The following is a 22,586-nucleotide window of genomic DNA, read 5'->3' on the forward strand; positions in this document are numbered from 1 at the left end:
CCGCCGACATACGCAAATGCAGAGACTTCGCCTCCAGGTTTTACCAACTGGGGACTCTGGGGAATGCACTATGGATCAGCTGGTCGGACAGCTTTCTGTATGCTTTTCCGCCCATACTCCTGATTCCGGCAGTGCTTATCAAGCTGTCTCAATCCAGAGCGTGAATGATCCTCATTGCTCCGGAATGGCCTCGACCGTGGTGGTTCACAGACCTGCTCCACCGGTCTCTTCAACCCCATGTGCGGCTTCCATGTCGGCCGGACCTTCTCACAAAGTTCGGGGGGCAGATGGTGCACCCCAACCTCTCGTCGTTGAGTTTGGCGGAATGGCTCCTGAGATAATTCAATATGGACACTTGAACTTGCCTGACAACTGCATGGAAATACTGAAGGAGGCTAAGAGACCATCCACCAGGACCTCCTATGCCTACAAGTGGAAACGGTTCTGCATTTGGTGCACGTCCAAGAATGCTGACCCTACCTTCTGCAAGGAAGATGTCATACTTCCATATCTACTGCATTTAGCTCAATCTGGCCTTAATTTTAATTCTATTAATGTTCACCTCGCAGCATTAACTGCATACAGGAAATGCCCTTCACAAACATCCTTTTTCCAGATACCTGTCATTAAAGATTTTTTGGAGGGATTGAAGAAGGTATTTCCCCCCGTTAGGCGTCCTTCGCCTTCGTGGGAGCTGAATGTGGTACTGTCAAGGTTGATCAAGGAGCCTTTTGAGTCTATTCATAAGGCTTCTCTTCAGCATTTGTCATGGAAGGTGGCTTTACTTGTGGCTATAACATCGGCTCGCAGGGTGAGTGAGATTCAGGCTCTGTGTTGCCAAGAGCCCTATACTTTTTTTCATGCTTCCAAGGCTGTAATGAGTACTCACCCTAAGTTTCTCCCTAAAGTGATATCTGATTTTCATGTCGACCAGACCATCACATTACCTAAGTTTATTCAACATCCCTCCTCTCCGGCGGAGAGGTCCCTTCATTCCCTTGATGTGAGGCGGGTGTTGAAATTCTACTTAGATAAGGCCAAAGATATTCGTAGGTCGGATAAGTTGTTTGTGAATTACAGTTCAGTCAGGACTGGCCTTGCCACCTCTAAACAGTCCATATCTAGGTGGATTGTGTCCTGTATACAACTATGTTACCAGAAGGCTAACAAGACTCTAGGGGGTAAGCCTAAGGCTCATTCGACTAGGGGCAAAGCGGCTACAGCAGCTTTGCTTAGTAACATTACTATTGCCGACATCTGAAGGGCTGCTACATGGAAGTCGGTCCATACCTTTGCTAAGCATTACTGCCTGGACTCTGATGCCAGGGCAGATGCGCAAGTTGGGCAGGCTTCGCTGAGGAATGTATTTGCTCAGTAGGGTTTCTCTATGTTTCCTCCACCGCTGGGTTGGGTTTGTTGGGCTGGGCTTGCCATTCTATTCACAGATTATGACTATACACAGAGATCCCCTACTACAGAAGGAGTAGTTTCTTACCTGTAACTCCAGTTTTGTAGTAGGGGTATCTCTGTTATAGACATAAGCGACTCGCTCGCCTCCCCAGTAGAAGAAACAATGATTTCCTGAATGCTACAGGCCTGGCTTTATACACCTTCAAAAAGAACTGAAAGTAATTTGCCTGGGGCTGTGCATCATGGGATACCGAGGATCTCTGGAATGTTCCTTAAAGGCACAGTATCCCTTTTCCAGACACATAATGGCAGCCATGAGGCTTGTCTGTCCAACCCTTCCTCTCTATCATGACAAAGGATTTTTGTGAAGGGGAGTTTCTCTATTTGTGAAATTCTGTAAAATGTGTAAATTTCTATATTATTTGGCTAACCTTTTTCACTTCAGGATGAAGTGCTGACCAATGTAGCCTTGTTAATGTTAGGCTGCATTATTTGTCTATGATTTTCTATTAAGGGTCTATGCAGGACTGCAGAAGAGGACAACTTAAGAGACTATTTTGATTGCTCTGGGGTCCACGCACATGGGTGGGACTATTCACAGATTATGAATATACACCTAGATACCCTACTACAGAAAGCGCTCTGCCCAGTGAGTTGGCTTGTGTGGAGTCCACGCCGTATGGTGTACTCTGCTGCATCTCACCCATCATCAATAACCTGAGAGAGTATGGCTCAAGCCTCCTCTGAGACCATGGGCAACACTTGTGCAACAGAACCCCGTATCGTATGAGAATAACAGCACCAACCGCAGTGTTAGGCTGGTGGTAGAGAACATTCTTTAACCCAAGTTGCCCAGCCTCTTGGATTCCCTATCCAGTGGAGTGGTAGGGAACACACCGGGGTTAATCCTGGAGGATGAGACCGGATCCACCAAGCTCTCCAGGTTAGGGTGTTGGTTGTGGAAACAGGGATCCCAAGGAGAAAATCGTCCTAGTCACAGGAGCCCTTGTGCTGGGCTTGGACGAGGCACCAAGTAGGACATCTGTAAGGGCTTCAATGAAGGGGAGAAGTGGTTCAGAAGAGGAGACTTCCGGCTGAAGCACCTCAATCAGGAAGTTCATCTTGACTGCCACAGTGGGCAACTGATGGTCCAAGACTTCAGCCGCCCTACGTACCACCATTGCAAAAGACGCACCCTCCTCCGTAGCCACAGAGGCCCCGACTGGCCAGTGTCGGGTGAGGTATCTAACCCTCTGTCCTCTGCCAGTTCCTCATGCCAGTTGTCCTGTTCTTCTTCTCCAGGGAGCAGGTAATCATAAGCGTCCATAGAACCCTCCCTTTTGTCTCCTTCTCAAGGTCTGTCAAATAAATAAGGCACTGGCTCCCCCTGGGAACATTGACCCGGTCGGCACCGGAGTGGAGCACCATCGCTCCGTGTGGTAGTCGGTAATAACGATAGAGACAGTACCGCCTAGGGGCGTTAGCAGTGCCGGAACAGTCTGCACTGGAGAAAGTGACGAGGATGGTCTCAATCTCATTGACCACTCCGGTACGGATCCAGCAAGGGATCAGTGGGGCCCGACTGGTGCAGAGGACAAACCTGGGTGCATGGATTCATTGGGGGCTCCTCCAGAGCCCATGAGGCCCGAAGGCACTCCCAGAGGGGCACAACTGCCCAAATATGAGGCACATGGCCTCAAAACTCTGAGCTGGGCAAGGGTCGCTCCCGAAAATACAGTGGAGTGCGGAGCAGACCTAGGTTCAGGTTCCGGAAAACTGTCAGAGCCTGGAGTGTCGACGCTCTCCACGTCTCATCAGAAGACTTTGATGGACGCAGCAAAGTAAAGGACCTCTTCAACTTGTTTGACTTTATGCCTGTGAGACTTACCAGACTTCCCGAATGACTTGGAATTCGACGACGAACTGCAATACGGGCTCCACGAACAGTGTCAGACATTTGGCACAAATGGGACCCCAAGCATTGTGGAGTCGACACGACGAGGAGCTTGAGGGACCGCTTCCTTAGTGCCATGTTACACATGGCGCAGAATCCTCGCAGATCTTGGAGCCGTGGTCTAGCTCTAAGCACCATAAGCACACCAAGTGGGGATCTGTCAACAACATTTGCCTCTGACAAGCCCCACATGGTTTGAAACCAGACGGTTTCTTGGGTGCAATATCCTCACACCAGCTGAAAAATCTCAAACAAGGTTGACATAACGTAAAAAAAAGCCAGTCAAAAAAGTGACTATGGGGTATGTAATACTGGATCAGTGCTATCTGGCGCGGAAAGGAAAGAACTGGCGTCATTGCGCTGAGATGGCAGCTAAATGAGTACCATGCACATCACTTCCGGTGTGGACAATGCCATGAGGAGCCTAACTACACCGCCTACCGTCACGCTAGGTAACCATATCTTTCAGAAAATCTTCTGGATCCAGTCTGACACCTGGGGATTATTTTAAGGTAAGCAATCTGGAGCTAGAAGTTTCTATCAGCTTGATAGGACACGTCCTCTCCACACAGGAAAGCATGCAACCTCACACAGGTTTTGGCATAAATGGACCACATCAATGAGTCCAGTTTGAGTCTTGCGGCACACAGAGGTGGATTCAAATCTGTACATATCAGAGTTGGTGTGTCTTAATGCAATGAACAGAGCACCAAAATTAAACTTAGTCAATGGCAATTGATTGGGTCGCAATCCAATCAATCATTTTCCTTCCACTCTGCCAGGTTTCCCGTCCTGTTTGCGGGGACCTAGGATGGCAGTCCTTCTCCTGTAGGAAAAGTGAACTTGAACTAAGTCTTTTTGCATATGACTAGCATCTGGCTACAATGAAGACTAAAATAATAAAGTGGAATGCAGTCCAGAGTAACAGATAATGGCTGAAATTAAAGCAAGCATTCCACCCATGACTGTTTTTCATTCAGATTCCAGGATATCATAAAGTATAAGCTGACAGCTCTCTAATCCGGACCCTAGCCTGCTGGAGTGCTTGCTACAATGATGATCTGGGTATCTAGGTGAGGCCAAAGAAAGGCATTCGATAAAGCACAAATTGCTACCCCCTTTAACCTTTGGTTTTCACAAGAAAACATTGCCTCACCTTTATATAAATATGGCATCCCCCTGCAGCTTACCACACCTGGTCCTAAGACATCCCAGAAATCCTGTAAACAGTGCTAGGTGACCTGGACACCCAAAGAAACAAGACGAGAAAAACCTATCCAGAGACAATAAGAACTTATCCAAGAAAGATGCTGAATGTGTAGGTCTGTTTCTTATTGTCTACCTGCGAGCTCGGACTGCCTTCCTCCTGAATTCACACAATTGCTTCCGGTCCGTGGTATATGCACTTTCTTCTCCCTCATCCTCTGCTGTACATAATCCTTCAGTGCTTTCCTGCATATACTTCTCCCAACGGTTGACAGAGGGATTTATCTCATCCTAAAATACATGAAAACAAACATGGGTGGTCAATACATGCTTACACTTTCAGGCACCCTTTGTTAAGCCAAAACTTTGGTCTGATGTTTAGTAAATGACAATAAGTGATGCATGCAAGTTGACACTCATGTCTGCTGGACAATTCACCCTTGCACATTTATTGCATCTTTAACTACCTGCAGCACAAGATTAAGACTGTAATCCTTCACAGCAACTGGGCTCCCAAGATGACCGAGTAGCTACAGGTGCAGTCGGGGTCATCTGGACCGATGGTTCTCCATCTGGTAACTCCTACAAGTAGACAAACTAAACATGCTCCTTTCTGGTTGAAACACACAGATGCACTGGGTTTTTAAACACATTTATAAAGGAGAAACGTTTTTCAAACCTATAGGATTAAGGTACTTCTCATGCCGTTGTGGGGTACGCTAATCACTGGTATAATACTTGAAGCACTAGGTCCAGGAAAGTGGGAGCTCCAAGAGTAGTGAATCTGGAATGATTTAATTCTAACTTATAGAAGAGTGGGAAATGGAAGTTCTACTACAAGCTTTCAGTGCGCACATGATGAAGGACCAATCTGTACGCTCTGCACCTGAGCTTTTGGTGTAACATAGTTTACTAAAATTACAATAGCTCCTCGTCCCTCTTGAAATTAATAAGGTAGAGTTTGGGTAAGGCTATACAGAGTTATTTCAAGAAGTAACAAAACCTTCAAGAGTCTGAAAATGAAGAAGCTTTAGGTCATTCTGGTATGTGCATTTGTACAGCGCACAATTTAACTGAGAGAGTATCCTGGAGCTCAAGCAGCAGCTGTACGCGCCGAGCCAGGGCCTGGGGTAGGTGAAGTCAGGTCTTCAATTTCTTGCAGAGGGGTGCTTGTAGGAGGCCAGCTGAGCAAGTGTCTGGTAGGGTTGTGGAAATGTAAGCAGCTGTTGAAGAACGTGGGGCCAATTTTGTGTGCATGAAGAGTTTGAAGAGTGATCTTTGTGAATTGTGAGCCAGTGGAGCTCTTTGAGGGGCAAGGTGAAGTGACTCCAGATGGAGGGAGTTTTGTTTGGTCTGAAGTCTTCCCGTTGATTCCGGCATTGTGTGAGTTGCAGTAGTCCAGCTTGCAGGGCTTGGTTAATGGTTCGGTAAGTGTTGGTGGGGATCCATTTGAAGATCTTCTTGATCATCTAGTGTGTGTGGAAGCAGGAGATGGAGACTGCGTTAACGGTCATGGTGAGTTGGTTGCGGGTTATTATTCCAAGGGTTTTTGCGTGGATTGATGGGAGGGGTCTAGGTCCAAGTTCAGCAGGCTAAAGATTACTACTTTAGTCTCATCTGTTTTGATCTTGAGACAATTGGTTTGCATCCATCTGGCAACTTCAGTCATGCAGGCAGAGAAATTGGTTCAGGTGTTTCGCGCCTTGCTCGAGAAGCAAGAGTATGAGCTGGGTGCCGTCACCTTACGGTATGAAGTGGATTTTGTATGCACGGGTGAGGCTGGCGAGTGGGGTCAAGGAGGTGTTGAACAGGGTGGGACTATGTGAGGATGCATGTGGAACTCCGCATATGAGATTGACGGCGTCTGAGCTGAAGGAAAGCAGACTGACTGGCTGGGCACAACCGTTAAGGAAAGAGCAAATCTAGCAAAGTGTGGTTCCCTGGATGCCATCTTCATGTAGTTGTTGGATAAGAATGGAGTGGGAAACAGTGTTGAAGGCTGTGGAAAGGTTCAGTAGGATGAAGGCTGCAGTGTGACCTCCGTCAAGATATCGTCCGTGGTGGCGAGGAAGGCTGTCTCTGTACTGTAGTTGGACTTGAATCAGGATTGAGTGGGGCTGAGGAGGTAGTGGTAGTTGAGGTGGGTGGATAGATAGATGGCTAGACTTTTATCATCGTTTCCATGACTTTGTCGAGTAGGGAGAGGCTGGTAGTTGAGGGTTCTGGAGGGGGTGTACTTGGCATGATTCCATGCATCCAGGTAATTCAATGTGATGATTGAGGTATTCTGGATCGGGGTAAGGGCTGCACTGATGGGGTCCACTCTGATGAAAATGTGGTGAGGGCAGGGGTCCAAGGGTGCTCTGAGTCTATGTACTGCATGGCCGGTGCGGTTTCTTGAGTGGTGATTGTGGGCCAAGTGGTCAGGATGGTCGTTTGAGTGTTGGTTAAGATAGGCAGGAGGGCTACTAGGGCAGTGATCTTGTTGCTGAAGAATAGGGACAACTTGGTGTAGAAGTCCTGAGAGGTACTCTGGTGGACCTGCTGTGTAGAGGTGAAGTCTTTCACAATGGTAAAGATATCCTTGGCGTTGTTGGTGCTGCTCTTGATGTGGTTTTGGAACACAGAACATTTGGTGGGTCTGATTGACTAATGATGGCATCTGAGTGCGGATTTGTAGGCACTCGTCGGTGTCATCTTTACTTTCTCTCCATCTGCGTTCAAGTTGCTTGCAATAGCGTCTGGTGAGACTGACGACTTCCATATACCAGCTTGCTTGCAGTATAGTTCTCATGGGTTTTTTGGCTTTGAGGGGAGCCAGGGTGTCTTTGCAGGTAGTGATGCATGCATTGAAGTTGGAGATGGATTCAGGGAGGTTGTTTTATCGAGGGCGATGTCGTAAGATTTTTCAAGAGCAGGATGCTTCTGAGATATTGTTCCAATCCCAGTATCATGATATGGCGATTGGGTTTCTGAGGTGGTGTGGGGGTGGGTATGCTGAAGTGGAAGAGGGCATGGTCAGACCAGTTGATCCGTGTGGGTGTGTCTACTGGGATGTCACTTAAGCTGGTAAAGATGGGGTCTTGTAAGTGCCCAGCAGCGTGTGGGGTAGTCCACTCACTGGGTGACAGAGGTTGTACAAGTCTTCAAAAAGGTTTATAATTTCGGGATGGGATACGAGGGGACAGGGTGTGTGTGTGTGGGGGGGGGTAACATAGTCCTTGATGGTGCTGCCGAAGTTGGCGCGTAGTATGTGGGGGCTGTAGATGAGGGTGAATCTTAGGGTGTGGTTGGCAGTAACGAGGAGTTTGAAGGTCAAGTCTTCCAAGTTCCTGGTGGTGCTTTCTGAAGTAGTGAGGCATTGGATGGATTATTTGAAGAGGACAGCAATTCCACCCTTTGTCTGTTTGTTCTGTCCTGTTTTGTGATCTTGTATACACACATTTCAGTGACTTGTTTAGAGAAAGAGCGAGGGTTAAGGATTATACAGAACAGGGAGGAGTGCGGTGTAGTGGGGATCGGGTGTGTATGGTTGTGTGTGTTGAGTGGGTTGGGTGTGTGGTGCAGGGGGAGTGACATAGCGGTGGAGGGAGTGCATATAAAATGGCAGGTGGGGCAGGAGAATGCACCTTGAGTGTTGGGCAGCCAGGTATGGCAGCAACGCTGAGGGATGCAACTGTCAGGGCAAGGATGGCCTCAGTAAGGAAGGGAAGACTAGGGAGTAGGCAGGGAGATGGGGTGGAGGTGGGTGGGGAGAGAAACCAGGGGTTCTGGTGCCAATTGGGGAGTGACCAGGCTTGCCTTTGGTATGCAAGTGAGTCCTCTTGCTTGGCTTCTTTTAAAGACAGTTTTGGTGGGAAACCAGCAATGTTACTTACTTTGCAGATAGATGATGGAAAATCAGTGACGTGTCTTCCTGTGCAGATGGTAGATGGCAAATCAAGATATCCTTGATTTGAAGGGGCATGGCATTTCTATGCAAGGCCTGAGCAATGTAACACCTGCCCTGGGTGAGGCTTTCCATGTTCTGGACCCTCAAAAGTAGGGCAGAAAATCTTAAAAATCTCAAGGGATCATGGCAAATCCAATTGTAATGTAAAAGGTATGCTCCTATAATATACGTAATGAGGAACTGCACACAATATCTTTAAATTTGCCTGCTTCAACTGACTAAGATATGAAAGGGTTGGAAAACCCAGTTTCTGAACTTGAGTCGGGTCAAAAGAGGAGATCGAAATTGAAAACGTCTGCCGCTGGGAGAGGTGGTGTACTCTATTTGTAGTATCAATGCAATCTAGTGCCACAGCAACTACAACACAATCCCCCATGCCATTTAAAGATCTCACTCTACCTTTTCCTTTTAAAATATACATCAAGCACTGGACATCCAACTGGTTTTCTATTCACTTTATCTCCCTAAAGCTCAGCAACATCTTGTAGCCACTTTATTTTCAAACTTAACTTTATTAGTCCTTCAGTGACCCTTGCCTAAAATAATTAAAATCTACTGCCACTGAGATAAATCCCAGTGAGATTCACCCTTCATTAATGAAAATCCAACAAACAAGCGTAGTTCAAATAATCAACACCATAGCTGAAATGTGTTGCTTTGCCTTCCTTACAGCTGAAAAAAAGGACAATTTGATACAAGGGTTTGTCCCCCGTAGACAGCCTGTTATCATGCTTGCTACTTCAATGCTTTTTTTGGATCAGGTAGGCAAGTCTGTAGACCTAGGACTGGATAACGCTGGGACTTTCTAACCTAGATCATGAGATTAGTAATCAGGTACTTGAACCACACAGGAAACTGCAGTTTGCGTTATGTTAAATTTCTTATAAAGTGCCCGTTCACCGATTAGTTTCTTGGCGCCGAACCTAGAAATAGCAATTTGCTGAGGCCTCATTTAATTAGTTGACAACAAGACTAATTATAGGCTTGGATAAATAGCCAGGTCTTAAGAAGTCTATGGAATCTCATAAATTTCTTACAGGTTCTAATGTCTGACGGAAGAGCATTCCAGAAACAAGGGGTCAATACTGCAAACCTGCAACCACCTATTCGTTTCCGTTTATAGGGAGGAATGGTTAGAAGATTCTTGTGAGCAGAGCGTAGGCTCCGTGCAGGTGAGTATTTTTGGACAAGGCTGGAAATGAATTTTGGGCTTGCACCATGCAGAGCTTTGAATATAAGGCAGCCAACTTTAAAAGCTCATCTTTGCAGAATGGGGAGCCAGTGAAGCTCTTTCATAGTGGGAGTGATGTGTTCCCATCTACGTTGTAGAGAGATCAGCCTTGCTGCCGGATTCTGAGCCATCAGCAGTTTTTTTGTAAGGTAGAGCGGAATGCCAAAGTAAAGGGAAATGGCAATTCAGGTGAGCTATCACCATAGCGAGGACCACCTGGATTAAGGCTTCCCGAGTGAGTAATCACCTAATCTTCCTTATCTTCCGCCTGATCTGCTGCATGGATTGTTTAGCAACTACTAGCAGGCTTATTTGGCTTCCCTAACATTAAAGTTCTTCTCAGATGACCTGCAGAAATGGCTGGATAGTCTTTTATGGCCAGTCTTCTTGGAGTCAAAGCAGACAAAGTCCTTGAGAAATTTCAAGAGCAAGATCACTGCTTGCCCTCCTAGGATTTATGCATAAATCATGTCATTCTATACCGAAAGGACTAGCTTAGTGAATCCTGGGAAATTAATGGAGCAAGAAAACCGTACTGGTGAGCTTTAAGGTTATCAGTGGAATCCTAATTGGCAGAGTACAAAGAACTGAAGATACATTCTCTCGAATCAAGACACCTCTAGCTTGTAAAGATCCTTTAAGATCACTGGCGTACGTATCCATAAATAGCATATCCTGTCTCTATACCACATAAATCAATAGGAAATGATCAACTGCTGTTTGGCGAATTCAAAATGCTCATGCCTTTAGAGTTTTGTAATTTATTTGAAGACTCAGCACATCTTTAAAGTGCTTCAGCTGGTCTACAGGCCTGGGGGATATTAGTTCGGTTCTACCAGGACACTCAATGTATGTACCCTTAATATATGCGTTTGCGTGGAGCTTCTGCACCAGGAGCTTATTTGAGAAGACAAATAAAAGACGAGGGTTGGTCAACCTCATCTGGATGCAACCATCTATAACAGATGAGAATTTAACTTGACTTTCAATGAGAGGGATATAAAGTTGGCCTGCATGAAAGTTAGATTTTTGGGCCAAGCCTGTTTTTTCGTAGTGACTTCTGGGGGAATCCTCAGTCCAACCTCTCAAATTTCGCCTCTGCACAGAATAAGCTTTGAGCATTGATACTCTGGCTCAGTTTGCTGTGCTAAGTGCCAATCGGGATTCATTTGCTGCTTGCTTTAAAGTTATGAAGTTCAAATGAAAATGGGAGAGGTGTTTTGAACATACTAAGTTGAGCACTAAGTACTTCAGGTATATCTTGCACTTACTGCTTAACAACTCAATCGAGTAGGATGAAAAACATTGTTTTAGCTCCTTTTACGCTGCAATAACAAGGTAAATCTTGATTCCATTACATCAATGAAGACTGCACCACCGTTTTGAAAGAACTTCAATACTTTGACGAGCGAGTCAACTAACAGTGGACAAAACATCTTGTGAAAGGAGGCTGCAAAGCTGTCCACCACTTTCTTGCAAGGCATTCACTGCTTGGGTTTGTTTTACCTGGACTGCTAAGTCTCGGTCTAGAACATGAAATACTATACATTTTAGCAAATCATATTGTGTTTACTGGGTAGCACATATAGTCAGGATACAGCTTTTTATTGTAGTAATCCAATACCAGAACTATGAGCCAGGTTTAGGGTGCAGCCTAATGGCTACTCCGTAGCAGTGGATTATCCTTTCTGCTCTACTGAAGGTCAGCTCGCCTCATTTAGTCAGGTGGACCTTAAGTAGGTCAGTCACGGAAACCACTCAGTCTCTGACATACACCGAGGATGTAGTAAGGGCCCTATGAGGTTTTGCCAGTTGTCCGCCCGACATATTTAGAGTGGCAAACAAACAGCATGTTTTTACATTCACAAACCGCCATCCATAAACACCAAGTTAAGTAAAAGCACTTTAATGACCCCCCCACGCCCAGTGGCAAAAAACTACCATGGCGAGGGATCATTGTTTTTTTTATTTTCCAAAAAGATAATCTTGTTTGCGATTTTCTTTTTGAGAAAAATAATAATATATATCACTTTCAATATAAGATGTCCGTTGCACCGGCAGACAACTCTAAATACGGCAGGAGTACTCTCAGCATGATGGTCGTGAAGTACGCCACCATGCCAGTGGAATATACTTCTTCCACCGCACTCTAAATCTGGCCCTATGCTCTCTCTGTATTGGTAGTGCCCTACTCTGGAGTCTTTCTAGCCACCCTGGATGCTTCAATTGCTAACTTTTTTTCTCGTAAGAAAATACCATACACAAATGAGCGCTGGCAATACTTCTAATTAGCCATGCCACTAAAACATTATTGTATTATAAGGAGATTATGGCCATTTGAGTGTGTGTAACATGCAATGACTTTTGATCTTTGCCTCCTCCTTGGAATCTATAACAGCCAACGGGATTTCTTGGTAACCCAGAATATTTTAGCTGGAAACAAATTGTTTTCAATAAATTATGTTGAAAGGTATTGCAAACATGTAATTCTATTTGGGTAGGACACCATCACAGCAAAGTATATAGTAATTGTATTAGTTGCAAACCACATGCTCTAGACCCAAGATTTTGCAGGGCTCACAGCTAAGCTTTGGAATTCCCTCCATCTCCTTATTGCTTCAACCATCTTGTCTTCGGACAAATGAGTAAACCACTACCTATTTTCTTTAAGAGGTTTTATCTCTCCACCACCTTTCCTTTCCCAGTGATTGAGCCCTAGTGTCAGTATCGGTAGAAGAACATGCATGGTAGAAGCCTTCAAAATCAAACAATCAACATGTGCCTAATTAAAGGGAATGAGCAAGCCCTGGTTATTATAATGGAGGTGGGTCAGGATGTTGTTCCTTTAGATTTGCTGGCCATTCACCTCACCAATAGCTGCAGGTTCGGAAGAAAACCTTCCAATTCACTTTGGGCAGAATAAAAATGCTGAAATTAAAGGCTTTAATCAATCTGAACTACTTCTCGGGGAGGATTTCACTTTTTTGTACTTTATTTGTACCAACAGAGGCTGGGACCAACCACCTAGAAAGGGACAAGACAAGCCCAAACTCCAAGGCCATGTCTACTTTCAAATCGAACACAAGCAAACTCAAACGTGTTTTGGTCTTGTTAAGCCTTATCAGGGAGGTGCAACTACAGTCCCCCATGACAATGGGAGGCTTTAAATACAAAGGCATTGGGAATAAACTTTACAATAAAGAGATCTATTACTCTTTTGACAGTATATATTTCCCTCAAGATACATTTTATAATAGGTAATGGTTGTGTACTTTGAATGTCTGGATCAACTGAAATAGTTTAACTGCAGACATGGGCTAAGACTAAAACTTTGCTGAATACAGCCAATCCTGTAAGTACATTAACTAAGGTTTATATGTCTTCTCTAACACCCAATGTGAATAGATGACTTGAAAAATGCTCCTCTATCATGATTAAGCCCTGAAGAAGTCTCAAGAAAGTGAAGAAACGCGTTGGCTACACTGGTGTGAACATTTTGTATATTTCAAATTAAGAGTTATCAACATACAACACGTCTGAGCGAATTTGAATGAACTTGTGCTCTTTGAGCGCTATTACAACTCAATAATCCTCAAACTCAGTAGTGGACTTGACTAAATCTATCTTGAGTGAAATATATACTGTCTAAAGAATAATAGATAGTGAGTGCTGATCTCTTTATTGTAAAAGTCTGTGGATTACATCCACCTATGGGGACCCAAGAGGCTGTTTCATCTTGAACAGGGAACCACTCCTTGTATTATACCCTACTGTATGATTGGTGCTGTACCTCGAATCTAGGCCTCTTTTCTGAATCGCTTACTGGGAATAAGCATGTATGCTGAATGTGAATTTATAAAGCGCAAAGCTAACTAAAGGCATCCTGCACTAGGATTAGTACTAGATAAGTACTAGAGTTACTGATGGGAGAAACGCCATGTTTAAAGATTTTTTATGGAAGAGCATATGATAATGTTGAGATCGCACAGCTAAAAGGAGAGTTACATAATTTGGCTGCAAGGTAGGAGAGATGTACCTTCCAATCAGCAGAACGTGATGGTAGAAATGTTAATCAGATATTTAGAGGTTTATTTAGAGGTTTTTTAAAGAGAGGTTGCATGTGAAGTCTGCCATTGGGAACAATGTAGATGCACGATTCCATGAATCCCAGCAGAGAGGCCACCAGCCTGGCTAATGGAGAAGGAGAGTGGAGGAGAGTCAGACGTTAGTTGATTGAGGATAACCTCTCCTACGAAGGATACACTCTTGCGTTTTTGGTGTCTAGGATTTCTTCCAGGTGTAGTCCCAACTGTTGCAGCACTTGTATGCAGGTCTGAAGGTGTACTGAGTGAGGAAAGGCGAGGAGCTTTTGATTAGCCAGTCTTCTAAGTACGGGTAGACAAAAAGCTTCCTTCTCCGCAGCTGAGACCGCCATGCACTTGGAGAACATGTGAGGTGCTGACTTGAGCCCGGAGGGCGAGACCTTGTATTGGTATGCCAAGAACTTCCTGTGTTTTCTGATCATCGGAATGTTGAAGTAGGCATCCTGTAGATCGATGGCACACAACCAATTCCCCTGATTGAGTTGGGGTAGATCTGGTGAAGGGCAAGCATCATCAACAACTCCTTGCAGATGAACTTATTGAAGAGTCTCAAGTCTAGAATGGGTTAATACTCCCAATTTGGACCCTTCTTCTGTACCAGGAAATCGCAGTAGTAGATTACCAGGTCTAGTTGAGAGGCAGAAACCTTTGATGGCTTCCTTTTATAGCAGACTGGCTACTTCTGCTTGTAACAGGTCTTGTTGGTAACAAGAATATCTCCAAGGTGGAACAGCAGATGTAGAACAGTTGAACCTGATGGAGAACCCATTCTGAATATTGAGCACCCATTTGTCATCTTGCGCCACTCGTCCAGGTGTGAGACTATACTTCCCCCTTCTCCGTTCCTCACTCCGGTAGGGTAAAGTGGGTGTTCATTGCTTCAATGGAGTTTTGGCAGAGGAGGCTGAGGGACGAGGGGCTCCCCTTCATCGGGCCTTCGGCATGGATGGTAGTGTGACATGGCCTGGTGTTGCTTCTTTTATGCCCAGTGAAGGATTGGAACCCTCTGCCGGTAAGGGAAACGATCGTAGGGGCGGAATCTGCACCAGAATTCCTTGTGCTTCAAGCCCAACTGCTTCGAGGATATCTAGCTTGGACTTCATTTTCGCCATTTCATCGTTTGCATGAGTGCCGAACAATGAATTTCCATTAAATGGCAGGTTTAGAATTCTATGCTGGGCCTCAGGTTTAAGCCCCCGAAGTCTCAGGAAGGAGGAGCATCATGTACAGATTACATGGGAATAGTCGTGGGCTGCTAGATCAGGTGCATCAGCAGCTGTGCTTATGACTTGGTTAGCCACCAGGCCACCCTCTTGGAGGGTTTCCTAAAAACCTTGTCTATCCTCTGGCAGTGAGTCCCAAAGTGCTCTGTCGTACCCCTCCCCCCAAAAGTGCTGAGGCACTGGCGACCTTCATGTAGGATGCGGAGGTGTTGCTAATTTCCTTTCTGAGGGAGTCCAAGTGTTAAATGTCCTTATCAAGGGGTACTGTAGAGGCGTTTGCCCCTGGATGCGTCTTCCTAGCCACTGCTATTATAACCGAATCAGGTGTTGAATCAGAGCAGAAAAAACAGATGGTCCTGGTCAGGTGCCTTATATTTCTTCAAGATGTGTGAAGGTGCAGTACTAATTGATGCCGGTGTTAAGAAAGTTTGCCAAGCTGGTTTTAAAAGACAAGTAACCAGTGGTAGCATCTGCCTGGATCAAGCCCTGTGATGCTATGTTTCAAATATCTCAGAAGTCAATGTGACTGGAGCAGGCATTTCAATATTTTATTTCAGTGATGAGGTCGTCCACCAGTGAGACCCTTGCCATAGGCGTAGCTGAGAGATTTGGACAATAGTCTTGCACAGAGGAACGAGAGGTGTCAGTGGACCATGGGGAGACCTATGCCTGCGTCTGTGAGATCTAGATGAGCGAGAGCGACGAGATCTAGATGGTGTATGCCCGAGAGGTGTTCTAAATTGTGATATCCGTGAAGAAGATGATTGTGGCCTTCGTGGCGATTTTCGTGGAGATCTTGTAATAGTATTGAGGAGTACCAGCTGATACACTAGATAGAAGAGGGAAAAGGTTTGCATTTATATAGCGCTTGCTACCCCTGATAAGCTGTTTAAGCGCTTTTCGGTGAGCAGCACACTACTCTGGAACCCCAACAGGATTAGTGGGAATTTAGCACAGGGAAATAAGCAATTAATTTGAGTGATGGACATGTTAGTCTGTTTGGATTGAAAAGGAATAGGGGAGGGATAGAAGAGGGAAGGATGAATAGAAGAGGGCAGGGTCTAAATTTTTTGTTTTTTGGGAGAGTTCATAGCAGTAATAGGGGGTTTGGGATGAGTAAAGGGGAGATGGAGGGGGAAGAGCCAGAGGGAAGGGGTTAGGAATGCTTCTTTGGGAGATCTGAATAGTAAAGGAGGTATGAGATGATGCAAGGAGGGAAGAGTCTAGAAAGGGTTATTTGAGGGGTGGGTCATAGTAGTGGTATGGGGTTTGGGATGAATGAGAGTGGAGTAGAGGATATATTGATAGAGGTATAGGGTGAGAATTAGCGTAGTGCATTGGAAAGAGTAGTAGAATGAGGTTTGAGATGAGTCAGAGTTGAGGTAGAGGATATATTGAGAGCGGTATAGGGTGAAAAATAGGGTAGTGCACTGGATATGCTGAATTAGAAGAAAAGTAATAAATATATAGATACACAAGTACAAGGAAGGTGTATATATAACAAAGTTCAGCGAGGGGTTATGAAAGTGTTCAGAAATGTCGAGGCGCTCTACATGTAGTGGTCAATGGGTAATTTGAGAAGTTAGGTGGTAGGTGCTACTTGATCTGAGATAACCCTTGTCTCAGAAAAAAGAAGGGGAGAGGGCCTCAACCTTCTGTGTACATAAATGCAATGTCAAGCGCACACAACCTGCATCAGTGTTTAACAATTCAGTTTTGTAGTCGTGTGATGAAAAGGATAAGATCCAACTCCAAAGTCTTTAACTTGTTAGGTGTTTATTCATTCAATGATAGTATTAGTTTCACAAGAAAAAAACCAGCCGACACGTGTTTCGTCAAAAACGGGGGTAAACCCGTGACTCTTCAGGGCTGGGGAAATAAAGTAGGAAAATTGAAACAATACTAGTTGTAAGGGGAGATGAATGGAAGTGAATTAAGTGGTGGGTGAATGGATTGCGAGCCAGTGGGGGAAGCGTGAGGGGTGGGGTAGATTGCCCAATGACACATCTACGAATAGTGGGGACCTAGAAAAGGTGTGGGGAGGATGGCAGGTGTGGGTCTAAGGAGTCAAGGTACACCTAAGTGAGAAACCAAAATTAAGTGAGTGTCAAGATAGTGGTGGTGAGCTGCCAATAACAACATATGACTTTGTACTTGCAATGCAGCGACGCCAATAAAAAACCACATGGTGAGTGTCATGTGGTGGTCCACGTTTTCATTAAATTTATACATATTTATCACAAAATGAAAATTAATGCACATAAGAGTAACGTCATCTGTCAAAATGTATCTGAGAAATGCAAGGCAAAATCAAGGGATAAAACACACTGATAACGTAGGTGGAATAGTTTACATTGCTAACATGGGGATGGTGTTTATCATGCAGTGCTTCTGTGTGGCAGTGTTGAACAGGTGTGACAAGATATGAGTAACATCAAGTAAAAACATGCACAGTATATTTCAAAAGAGTAATCATGTCGAAATAAATATATATATATATATCTACAGTTTACACTCATCATACTAGGGAGTCATTTCACAATCCCCGTTATCTCTCTGTATGCGGACAAATGATATAACCCTAGGAGGTTTTATGACATAAGCCAAATTAAATGTAGGATCGCAAAAAAAGACCCTCCCCAAGCCTATCGATATTTCTTGGCCATAAAGAAAAGACAAAATGCAGATTGCTATGTCGAGAGTAGTGCGAAATGACAGAATATCGACAATATTAATTTAGCAAAAAACCTGAGTAGAATGGTAGAACTTGGGTTTGCTAAGTATATTATTATTGGACCGTAGGCTAAAGTGCTAGGGGATCTTAGTACGGGTAGTCAGGCAAATGCGGTGTAATAACATTTCAACAATACAACGTAATGTATTTTAACCAGGATAAACTTAAAGCTGAAATACCTGTAGGGTGATAGGATGTAAGCTGTTTCTGCAAGAAGGGGCGAGAATAGTGGGGGTGTGGTTATAGAAAATGTAAAGGAGACTCAAAACGAGGATACTGACATGAAACAAATATGAAAATTCAAATCAGGAAGGAGAAATTTGACTCACCGTCGGAACGGTGATATTTCCAAACCGGTCCTGATCGGGTCTGTGACACAGGGAGACGTTAGGAGAAGGTGCTTCTAGGCGTCTCGGTGTTAGTCGGAAAGAAGAAAAACCCGACGCCGGATGAGCGGTTGGGGAACACAGGGAAGCAAATCCGCTTACCCTTGTGTATGAGCTATATTAAGACATAAGTAAAAAAATGGGAAAGAAAATGAGCCGGGATGGGAAACCGGCTTGGGTATGCAAGATGTTTAGGATACGAAACATTCCTAGTCTCTCAAAACCTGAGCTGGTTGTGAGCTTACCTAGTGATCGCGGTGGCGAGGTAGAATAAGTCCGTCCTCGAGTATCTGGGACAAAGTGTGCGGATGATGACGTGCTATATAAGGCGCAGTCTCGATGACGTTTCGAAACGTCGAAAAGAGGAAGTGAAGACTAGGCCGTTCAACTGGAAACCATTTAGTAATGAATGGTGGTAATGAGAACTGCACTTATGAGTATAATGGGTTAGCAAACAAAAATATGGTAGTGCAAAAAAGATAAGAATTAAATATAAGAAGCCAAGGAAGATCAAATCAAAAGTCTCCTTGTTATTTTTTGGCGGTGGGGAAATATTTCTCGCACAGGCATAATATCCTGGTGATCGTAATCGTAGATTATTTTACAATCACGAGCAAAATAATAACTCTTAATCAAGATAAGGACGTATAAATGGCGTACAGAGGTTGAGAAGTTTATGAAACGCTAAAGCAAAGTGGGTCTCCTGGAGGGAGGGGGGTGTATTGATGGGACTATTGGAAAAATATATCATTATAATCAAAGAGTAATGGTAGGAAAGGGGAGAAGGTGGAAATGATATCAAAAACAAAGAGGCCAAGGGAGGAATGGGGGGTAGAATATGGTGTGAGGGAACAAAAGAAGGACATGAGGAGATTGGGATTGAGCCGGCAGGGTAGGAAGAGTATGTCACATGTAATGAAAATGAGAGTCTACATGTTCGCATTGCTTGAAAACAACCAATTTACATCTTATTACTGAAAATGCAATTTGTTCATCATACAGCATTCAAAGGAAATAATGTAATTCGTCATCTGTATTCTGGCCATGCTTCAGGCTATGAGTTTTCATGATCCAGATTGCTTCCTGGCGTCTGAGTCTTAGCTCTCGGTTGCCACCTCTCGCCTGTACACCAATTGTGTCTATGCCATAGAATGTGAATTTTTTGTTTGGTCCCTGCGAGGGGCATGTGGCCATATGAATGGCCATGGGGTAGCGCGTGTCTATATAGTTGGTGAGTAGGTCTGCAAGTAGTCCGAACGTGGACTCTGATGTGGCCAATTCAATTCCTTCATACTCTGGAAAGGTTGACAGGTGCATCCTCCTTCTCCGAGTTTGGAGAACCTTCCGCTGAAACGGGAAACACCCATCACAGCGGAAGCACTGCATCGCGCTGCTATCGCATCGCGACTATTACATCGCAGATGGCTGCACACCGCATGCTACCGCGTCGCATGCTAAGACGCCGCAATGACTTTTAAAGCGCTAGGTATTACATCGCATTACAGGGCAAAAGCAATTACATCGCCACAAAACGGCAGGGCAAAAGGCATGCAAATGTACACCAAAGTTATTACGAAAAAAAAGATATAACGGCAGGGCAAAAGGCATGCAAATGTACACCAAAGTTATTACGAAAAAAAATATATAACGGAAATGACACATGATGGGCGAGGGCACAAAATAATAGAAAAGAAAAGCATAAACGAACGGATATGACACATGCAAAAGCAATTACATCGCCACAAAACGGCAGGGCAAAAGGCATGCAAATGTACACCAAAGTTAATACGAAAAAAAAGATATAACGGAAATGACACATGATGGGCGAGGGCACCAAATAATAGAAAAGAAAAGCATAAAGAACGGATATGACACATGATGGGCGAGGGCACCAAAATAGAAATGATTACGACCCAAATAATAGAAAAGATTTACGAGCACATATTGTATGATACAATTATGACTTCGAGGGCACCAAATTATAGAAATCATTTACGACCTCACAACGGACAATGATGGTCAAACCGTCTCCAACACATATAAAGAGATGATATTATCTGATATACAATTATGATTTCCGCATAACGGACAACGATGGTCTGAGGGCAACGAGGCCAACTTTGGTGCAGGGGACTAATGTTCGAACCTCCTGTCACGTTTCCAACACATATAAAGTTATGATATTATCTGATATACAATTAGGATTTTCGCCTTTTGGCCACACCAGCAGTCCCACGTCATACTTCTCTGTTTTATAGTGGCAGTTACTGGATGAACTAAGAATTTGAACCCTTGTATATCAGTTCATAGAACTAAGATTTTGAACCCTTCTATATCAGTTCATACTTTCCAGCTGCCTTTTTTTGCTGCCAAATTGGACATAGGCCTCAAGCTGCTAATGCGCATAAATATACAACCCTACTGGGAAGTGGTGCATGCTAGTTAGCGGTCCTTGCAATGTTGCTAATCTTCACCTGATCTAATTTATACTTACACTCCACAAGCAGAATTCTCTTTGAAGAACAGCAGTTAAGATCTGCTTATATAACATTTGCTCTGCTACTTGAATTTACGTTAATTCTGTATATTATATATCTGTCCGAGGGCCCCAAATACCAGAAATGATTCACGGCCAAATGATTCACGGCCACAAAACGGACAACGATGTGGTCTGAGGGCAACGCGCCCAACTTTGGTGCCCGGGACTAATGTTCGAACCTCCTGTCACGTCTACAATAAAAAAAACATAAACAATGTACATTTTGTTTTGGTGCCCAACATTCCAAGAAGAACTTACTTTTTATACACTGCGTGGAAGATTCAACAATATACCCTTAATACATTTTAAGTGTTTTTGTTACTTACTGTGTGTGATTGGGTGGATGGGAAAAAAAAACATATATATTTGCTTTCTATGGCTGCGTGCATGGGGTGGATGGGTGGGTTGGTTGGTGGGTGCGTGAATGGGTCGCTTGCTGGGTGCGTGAATGGGTGGGTGGATGGGTGGGTGGATGGATGCGTGGGTTGGATGCGTGGGTGGGAGGGTGGATGCATGGGTTGGTGGATGGATGCATGGATGAGTGGGTGGGTGGGGGGATGCGTGGATGGGTGGGTGGATGGATGCGTGGGTCGGTGGATGGATGCATGGATGAGTGTGTGTGTGGGTGGGTGGATGGATGGGTGGATGGACGGATGCGTGGGTGGGTGGATGCGTGGGTTGGATGCGTGCGCGGGTTGGATGCGTGGATGGATGCGTGGATGCGTGGGTTGGATGCGTGCGTGGGTTGGATGCATGGATGGGTGGGTTGGATGCGTGGGTGGATGGATGCGTGGGTGGATGGATGCGTGGGTGGGTGGATGGGTGGGTGGATGGGTGGGTGGATGGATGCGTGGATGGATGCGTGGATGGATGCGTGGGTGGGTGGATGCGTGGATGGATGGATGCGTGGATGGATGCGTGGGTGGGTGGGTGCCATAAGCAGGTGCACCTGCTTTATTTTGATACAACAAAAAACGGATTGTGCCCTTCAACGCGTGCACCTGCTTTATTTTATAAAAAAAAACGGAATATCAAAAGGGCCAGGAAATGTTAAAAAACGTCGGGTTGTGCCCTTCAACGCGTGCACCTGCTTTATTCTGATCTATAAGTGCTTCGTGTTGAAATGTGACTTTTTGGGGCAGGAGCATCAACACGAAGCACTTACAGATCGATAATAAAGCAGGTGCACGCGTTGAAGGGCACAACACGACGTTTTTTTAACATATTCTGGCCCTTTTGAGAAGAGACGACAGTGGAATAAGTGAAAGGCATGCAAAATGCAGTCCCTGCACAGAGGGAGAGGAGGTGGAAACACGGATAGCGCTGCTGACTTTGGTGCTTGGAACCAAGGATCGAGACTCGCCTGAGCCACAAAAAAAATACACACTTACAAGTGCTTCTTTTTTATATTTCTGATTTATGATTACCTGCAATATTCCAACAATTTCAACAATGTTGTCAATATTGGCGTGCGCTGCCAAGCTTGCTGTTAGGCACGGAGTGCAATGACTGGCACAGATGCGCAGGCAAAGGGCATTTTTAGCAGATGCTGTTCATGTATAAGTGTAGAGGGGAGTCGCGTTCAATGTACTAGGAGAAAGAAGGTGAGATTGTGTGAGTTACCAATTAGCAGGCTTCCAGTGATTTTGGCACAGCTGTTTTTGCAGAGGATGGCAACCACGGTGTTTTCTACATGTGTTTGGCCTCGGAGTGCAGGAAGAAACACTCGCCACAAACACAGGCCGTGCTGCTTTCCGTGCCAATGTAAGCATGTCAAGAAAACATATTTTACATGAACACAAAGATTATGTATACAGCGCCACCTCAATTATACTTCTGAATGTTACC

General features: G+C 44.7%; 1 protein-coding gene across 5 annotated transcripts in view; it reads right to left on the reverse strand.

Annotated features, from left to right (window-relative positions):
* MRNIP (MRN complex interacting protein) overlaps positions 1-22,586 on the reverse strand; it is a 168,711-nt gene that overhangs the window by 99,641 nt on the left and 46,484 nt on the right. For all 5 annotated transcript variants that reach the window (XR_013598698.1, XR_013598699.1, XM_078653544.1 and 2 more), the window contains one exon: positions 4,707-4,861. Coding sequence is in view for 3 of the 5 variants with exons in the window: in XM_078653544.1 (XP_078509670.1) it covers positions 4,707-4,861 (155 nt within the window). In the remaining 2 variants the exon portion in view is untranslated. The remainder of the gene's footprint in view (positions 1-4,706; positions 4,862-22,586) is intronic.

Source organism: Lissotriton helveticus, chromosome 7 (genome assembly GCF_964261635.1).
Source record: "Lissotriton helveticus chromosome 7, aLisHel1.1, whole genome shotgun sequence".
In the NCBI taxonomy this organism is placed as follows: Eukaryota; Metazoa; Chordata; class Amphibia; order Caudata; family Salamandridae; genus Lissotriton; species Lissotriton helveticus.